Raw genomic sequence first — 7350 nt, 5'->3', positions numbered from 1 at the left:
CGGCACGCCATAGAGGCGGCGGGGCAGAGTGGCGCTAGCGGCGGGCAGGCCGGGAGCACAGTTTCTCTCCCTTGGAGGGGCGCACCATAGAAATGAAATTAAAATTCGATAAATTACATAAATAACTGTCCACTGAGTTTCAGATTCATAAAGGTTATGTCAAACAAGGCTGCAAGGCCTTTTTGCCATACACACAAAGTATAGAGTATGAAGTATATATCCAATATTTTTCTTTTTTAAAAAAATTTTTTTCCCTTTATGGGCCCCCTTTGAGTTCCATGGGCCCTGGAACAATGTATCAGCTGCACCCTGCTCTCCTCAGGCCTGATAACAACTTTGACATCAACACAAAGTGGAAAGCCAGGTGGGCTGCTGAACGCCCAGATTACAGGCAGTTACGTAGATGACCCTACACAAAAAGTGCCAGGTTTTGATGTTCCTCGCCAGCATTGGTCAACTCTGAACAGGATCTGTTCCCAAAATGGTATCTGCTGGGACTCCCTGTTGAAGTGGGGTCTTATCTCTACCCCTCAGTGTGACTGTGGTGCTCCCCGACAAAATATCCATCGCATTGTGTCCAAATGTCCATCGAGAGCTTACACCAGCACAATGTATGATTTTTTTTTCAACATAGACCACCCTGTTCTTGAATGGTTGGGTGGACTGGACATTAACATTCAAACCACTATAAGTCCATGCATTTGCCATACGCTAAATCAGGGCTGTCCAACCTTGGCCCCTTGAAGCCTGGCGGACTTCAACTCCCAGAATTCCCCAGCCAGCTTTGCTGGCTGGGGAATTCTGGGAGTTGAAGTCCGCCAGGCTTCAAGGGGCCAAGGTTGGACAGCCCTGCGCTAAATAAATAAAACAAATAAATGCATCCGTAAGTCAAGGAATATCTACAGTCAGCATCATTTGCAATTTTCTATATTCTTTGCGAGTTACATCACGTGTGCTCAACCTTTCCTATCTCTCTTTTCCATGGTATATTCCAGGTCGCCTGCTTTCTGGAACGTCACCCTAAAAGGTTGAGTAAAATATCTCTTGGGTGAGTTGACAGACAATCAAGAATTATATGGATGACCTTGCTATATATGTTCTGTTCCTTGTTATGCTTTATGGATATCCTACCTCATGAAATCCCCGTATTCAAGAGTTTCTTCCTCAATGGATACACCCAGCTTGTAATACCTACTGTGGCATAGGTGAGGAGGGAAAAAAAGACATGTGCTTCCGGTTATGATAAAGCTTTTCCCTTGTCTATAAAGCTGATTGAGAGACAGCAACTCCTCAGTAACCTGAAGATCAACTTGCTGACTACGGACTCCGAAGCATCTCAAGGTTACCTTGGAAAATTCAAAGTAAGTGGTCCCATTGCAATCAGGAATCCTGAACCTCCTTTTTCTGATCTTGTTCATGCTTTCATGCACTGTATTAGTTGTTCTAAAAAGCATCTACTTGGAGTTCATTCTCTATTTTTGATCGGGACCGGATGGAACACCCCAATTCTGTCTTCCCTTTTCTTCACTAATCTGCCCTCTCTTATTTTTACATTGACCTGTATTTTAAATACAACAATTTGTTTTCAATACGCATCCTGCGACATACAATCCTGGATATTTTGGCATGAAATATTCACACGGGTGTGCTTAAATAGAAAAAACAGAACTGCTAATGGAGTTTCGCATTCTGTATAGAATGCAAAGGATATGTGTTTGTGTTTTATTTTTATAGTTATAATGTACACTGAAGATGGCATTTAATTTTGTTGTACCAGGTGCAATGACAATAAAGTAAACTAACTAACTAACTTAACATTGGATCACCTGTAGAAGGCAGGTTTTAAGCCTGAGCTCCTGCAAATATTGATCAGGGTGCATGTTGTTTTAAATTGGAAGGGATCAGAGATTGGACTGGTTTCTATTTTAATCTGAAAGAAGATATTATTTATATTATTTATATGCCATCCATTTCATCCTGAAAAGAAATTTTGGGCAGCTTGCAATCCTATACATATATCAAAATGGCATTATTCTTTGCCTCGGTATGATCATGCTTGGAATAGTGCATCCAGTTTTGGTCACCACAATATAAAAAAGATGTTGAGATTCTAGAAAGAGAGTAGAGAAGAGCAACAAAGATGATTAAGGGACTGGAGGATAAAACATACAGGTTGCAGGAATTGGATATGTGTAGTTTAGTGAAAAGAAGGACTAAAGGTGACATGATAGCAGTGTGCCAGTATCTCAGGGGTTGCCACAAAGAAGAGGGAGTCAAGCTATTCTCCAAAGCACCTGAGCGTAAGATAAGAAGCAACGGATGGAAACTAATCAAGGAGAGAAGCAACCTAGAACTACGGAGAAATTTCATGACAGAACAATTAATCAGTGGAATGAGTTACCTCCAGAAGTTGTGGGTTCCCTATCACTGAAGGTTTGAAGAAGAGCTTGGACAACCATTTATCTGAAATGCTGTTATAAGATTTCCTGCTTGGACTAGAACAGGGGTCACCAACTTTTTGGACCTCAGGGACCACCAAACTCATAATTTTAAATCCTGCGGACCAGAGACCCTGGGAAAATCCCCCAAAAAATCTGCGGGAAAATTCCTCACCCTGTTTTCCTACTGATCGATCATTCTTTATTTGGGATTATGGGATACCATCTCCAGCTCTGTTCTTAGGGGGAGAGAGAGAGAGATTTTCAGCTTCATGCAAGGAAAGCAGCAGAAGCAGCAGAAGTCTTTCTTTCTCTCCCCCAAACTCTGCCAAAAATGACTCTTTGTGAGACTTGTCGCATCGGTGCAGCCTCTTGGAGCAGGAGGCCTTGCAGGGTCCCAAAGACTCATTTCTGGCGGAGTTTGGGGGAGAGAAAGAAAGACTTTTGCTGCTTTCCTTGTGTGCAGCCAAAAGCAGAAGAAGAAAGAAGCGGAAAGAAGCAGCCTGGTGGCCAGGCAAGGCACGTGGGGTGAATGGCACAAGTCCCCCCCCCCTGCCCTTTCCCTCATCCCCTCACTACCTTGTGTTGTTCGCAATGCAAGCGATGCAAGCCTTGTGTTCCCGCAGGCCATGTGGGTGGCACAGCCTTGTGTTCCCGCGCAGCCTGGATTAATTGCTTGGGGGGGGGTGCTTTGGGGGTGACATTTCTCTGTGGACCACCAAAATTTTCTCATGGACCACCAGTGGTCCCCGGTCCACTGGTTGGCAACCACTGGGCTAGAAGACCTCCAAGTTCATGTCCATCACCATTATTCTGCTATTTGCCCTTTTGCAGATATTGAAATCTAAATATTTTCCAGCTAAAAACGTTGAACGTATTTCTTGGTTTGTCTGTTACATACTTTTTCTTCTGGAGTGACATACCTTCCTTATTTTTCTCCACAATTATAACTGTGTGAAATATGTTAGTTTGGGGGAAAGTGACCAGCTCAAAGTCTATCTAGTGATCTTTTGAGGCTGGACATAAATCAGATCTCTCTAGTCGATCGTCTTAATTGCCACACTGCTGTGGCTCAAAATTGTTCATATAAGGAAAAGAGAGGAAAAAATAATAACTGTAATGTCCCCTCGAAAACCCTAGCTTTATCCGTCAGCATAGAATTTTATGATATTTTTAATCATTTGTGATATCTTGGGGAAAGAGAACTTTGTAACTTCCTTATCACTTAACAGCATCAGACAAACAACAGAGAGGAAGATTAGCTGAGCATCTGTTTAGCAGTGAGATGATAAGAGCCCCAGGAAAATAAAACAGGTAGCCAGAACCCTACATGATAACTGAATCAATCTCTCCAACTGTGCGAGAGTAGATCCATCTGGTTAAGAGAAAGGACCAGTTTTCTCCTCCAAAAGACCTGAAGGAGGATATTGAATCAAGATAATCAATCAATCAATGACAAATTTTTGAAAGTCTGAGTTAGGATGGAACCAATTCGAGTTTCTTTGTAATGTTCTCTTCTTTTCCCAAATTAAAATCCAATTTTGATAGCTGCTGTACAGGTCGTCCTTGACTTATGACTGTAATAGAGCTCGCCCATCTTGATCATAAATGAAAGCTGCTTGCCAAGACCCTGCGGGCAGCCACCAGAACTTGAGAACTAATTCATAAGTATTTCTGGGCAGGTTTGTCATAACTTAAAATGGTCTCTGAGTGACCAGTCGTAAGTTGAGGACTACCTGTTGTCCTTCTCCGAAGGTTATCTCTTGATTCTCAACAAAAGAGTAGAGATGGGAAGAAGAATCTAGCCATTGGGACCTACAGCACCTCCCATGTCCTGCCTCCTGTCCTTTAAAAAAAATGCAGCCGTGAAAAAGTCACCTAGCTTATGTTTATTCAGTAATGGTTTTATTTTTATTTTTATTTGCAGAAGTTTCTGCTAGAACAATCTTCCAGCTGTGCATCTTGGAACTAGGCAACCTCATCAGCATGCAGGCTCTCGTGGGACTTTTTTGTTTCTCGGTGATTCTTGTTACAGGTGAGAACAGATATGCCCAGGTGCTCGTGTAGAAAGGTTGGTTCCGTTGAAATCAGTGGGATGAGACCACATTGTAACTAGCAGCCTTTTGGTGGGGAAAAACTGTAAGTGCCTCAAGATGAAAACCAGGTAGGTGGATACAGAAAGAAAGCTGGAACTAGAGAGGATTCAAGTTTGGGCATTTATGAATGAAATCATAGATCTGTTCTTCCTAGCATCCCTCAACATTGAGCTTCTATCGATGGTTTCACTCCAAGTAAAATAAAATCGCATGAAGTGCTGAGTGGCACCATCCAACCCATTCAGATGAGGAACTGAGTTCTTTATTTTAGAAATTTATAAGGCTGACCAAGGAGGTTTATGAGGATTCTAAGGAACTTAGAATAAAAACAACAATATCATTTCAAAACCACACCCAAATGCCAGAAGAAAAACATCAATTAAAAAATCATCAAACTTGTAGACCCACCACCAACATTAATCCAATGCCTGGGGAAAGAACCAGCTTTTTAGAGTTGGGGTCATGATCAGGAATGGAAGCTCTTCTTTCTTTCTTTCTTTCTTTCTTTCTTTCTTTCTTTCTTTCTTTCTTTCTTTCTTTCTTTCTTTCTTTCTTTCTTTCTTTCTTTCTTTCTTTCTTTCTTTCTTTCTTCTTTCCTTCCTTCCTTCCTTCCTTCCTCTCTCTCTCTCTCTCTTTCTTTCTTTCTTTCTCTCCTTACTTCCTCCCTCCTTCCCTTTCCTCCTCCTCCTCCCTCCTCCTCCTCCTCCTCCTCCTCCTCCTCCTCCTCCTCCTCCTCTTCTTTTCTTACTTCTCTTTGCCTCCTCCTCCTCCTCCTCCTCCTCCTCCTCCTCCTCCTCCTCCTCCTCCTCCTCCTCCTCCTCCTCCTCCTCCTCCTCTTCTTTTCTTACTTCTCTTTGCCTTCTCCTCCTCCTCCTCCTCCTCCTCCTCTTCTTTTCTTACTTCTCTTTGCCTTCTCCTCCTCCTCCTCCTCCTCCTCTTCTTCCTCCTCCTCCTCCTCCTCCTCCTCCTCCTCCTCCTCCTCCTCCTCCTCCTCCTCCTCCTCCTCCTCCTCGTGTTGTTATATTATGAACACTCACACAAGTCATCCAGTTGTCTAGACTGTATATGGTGTGGTGCAGGCTGACTTAGGCCATTCCCACCATGGCAACGCTCACCCAGCAACCGGGCAGAGAAACCATGGCTAACATTTTTGAAGCCCACCCCTGGTTGTGAGTTATCGAAAATGAACCCCAAAACTCCCCCTATACACCCACAAAGAGTTTCTTTGGAAGGGCTTTGTTTGGTGGTGGCGCAGTGGTTAGAATGCAGCCTAATTCTGCTGACCGCTGAGTGCCAGGAATACGGCAGTTTGATCCCGACCAGCTGAAAGTTGACTCAACCTTTCATGCTTCCGAGATTGGTCAAAGGAGGACCCAGATTGTTGGGGGCAATAGGCTGATTCTGTAAACTGCTTAGAGAGGGCTGTAAAAGCACGGTGAAGTGGTATATAAGTCTAAGCGCTATTGCTATTTTCAGAAAGCCCACAGATTTAATCCGACCCGTACTTTTAGCTCCTTACCGCGTTTGATCTAATTTGCTGAAGGTCCCTGTTTCTTTGTCTAGGAACCTGTCTAGAGTGTGAACATTGTTCTGGCTTTAATACGGACTGTACTGGCAAATTAAAGCTGTGTGATGAAGGCCAAGATACCTGTGCTACCATACTAACGGAAACCATAATAGGTGAGTTTTTTTGGCCAGCAAGTACCAGCCCTCCCCTTTTATCTGCTTTTAATCCCTAAACCAATTTTCCTCCCTCCAAACTGCAAAAGATTTCCCCCCAGGCCAAGCATTTGCTTTCTTCCTGAGTTATTATGAATCTTTCCTGAGAAAGGATGGATGAATTTAATGAGGTGAAGCCTTCCTGGATGGCTATGGCAGATAGCAGATAGCTTTAAATCAGGGTTGTCCAACCTTGGGCAGCTTTGAGACTTGTGGACTTCAACTCCATGGCTGGATGGGGAATTCTGGGAGTTGAAGTCCACAAGTCTCAAAGTTGCCCAAGGTCAGACAATCTTGCTCTAAATTATTTGTAGGGGTTCTGATTGAATAAAGATGGGGTAACCATTAATGCTTCTCTGGATTGTTCCTATCTAGGAAAAACGAGCAGCTTTACCATTGTAAAATCCTGCTATCAGGCCTCCAAATGTCTCAGGAGCAGCAAAAGAAATTCCTTTGTGAAAGTTAATGTGAACATTGAATGTAGTTCTTCACCAGTTGGAAAGATGGAAAGCAAAGGAGGCAAAGCACCGGTCCATTGGAGCAATGAATTGCCCAACAATCAACTCCTAGCAGAAGTCTTCAATCAACCCAAATCCAGGGCTGCTGTAGTCTTCAATCCTAATCCCAGCGACATCAAATTCAAGGCTGCAGAAGTTAGAGCCGCCAATCCTCCCGTTAAACCCACCGTTCCCCCCGTTAAACCCACCGATCCTCCCGTTAAACCCACCGATCCCCCCGTTAAACCCACCGATCCTCCCGTTAAACCCACCGATCCCCCCGTTAAACCCACCAATCCTCCCGTTAAACCTGATCCCTCCGTTAAACCCGATCCTCCCGTTAAACCCGATCCCTCCGTTAAACCCGATCCTCCCGTTAAACCCGATCCCTCCGTTAAACCCGATCCTCCCGTTAAACCCGATCCCTCCGTTAAACCCGATCCTCCCGTTAAACCCGATCCCTCCGTTAAACCCGATCCTCCCGTTAAACCTAATCCTACCGTATTGGTTACAACCACAACAGGTGACAATGCCCATCAAACCGTTGCATCCTTTCTCTTGGCTCTCTCTTCCCTTCTGCTAATGAACATCTTCCTCTAA

General features: G+C 43.9%; 1 protein-coding gene across 1 annotated transcript; it reads left to right on the top strand.

The window, feature by feature from the left end:
* The first annotated feature begins 4390 nt into the window (after positions 1-4390).
* On the top strand, positions 4391-7350 carry LOC148129953 (uncharacterized). Its single transcript, XM_087970406.1, has 3 exons — positions 4391-4473; positions 6098-6214; positions 6629-7350. The coding sequence occupies exons 1-3, from the start codon at positions 4425-4427 to the stop codon at positions 7348-7350; spliced, it is 888 nt and encodes a 295-aa protein (XP_087826532.1). The 5' UTR covers positions 4391-4424.

This window comes from Notechis scutatus, chromosome 8, assembly GCF_049901735.1.
Source record: "Notechis scutatus isolate UNSWTSFEM ecotype Mainland chromosome 8, rNotScu1.2, whole genome shotgun sequence".
NCBI classification, from domain to species: domain Eukaryota; kingdom Metazoa; phylum Chordata; class Lepidosauria; order Squamata; family Elapidae; genus Notechis; species Notechis scutatus.
The sequence above is the reverse complement of the archived record's forward strand: the minus strand, read 5'-3'. Positions and strand labels throughout refer to the sequence as shown.

Coding starts and splice junctions, on each gene's coding strand:
- LOC148129953 (XM_087970406.1), top strand. CDS start 4,425: ATGCAGGCTCTCGTGGGACTTTTTTGTTTCTCGGTGATTCTTGTTACA. Junction 4,474..6,097: donor CTCGGTGATTCTTGTTACAG/GTGAGAACAGAT, acceptor TTCTTTGTCTAG/GAACCTGTCTAGAGTGTGAA. Junction 6,215..6,628: donor ACTAACGGAAACCATAATAG/GTGAGTTTTTTT, acceptor GTTCCTATCTAG/GAAAAACGAGCAGCTTTACC.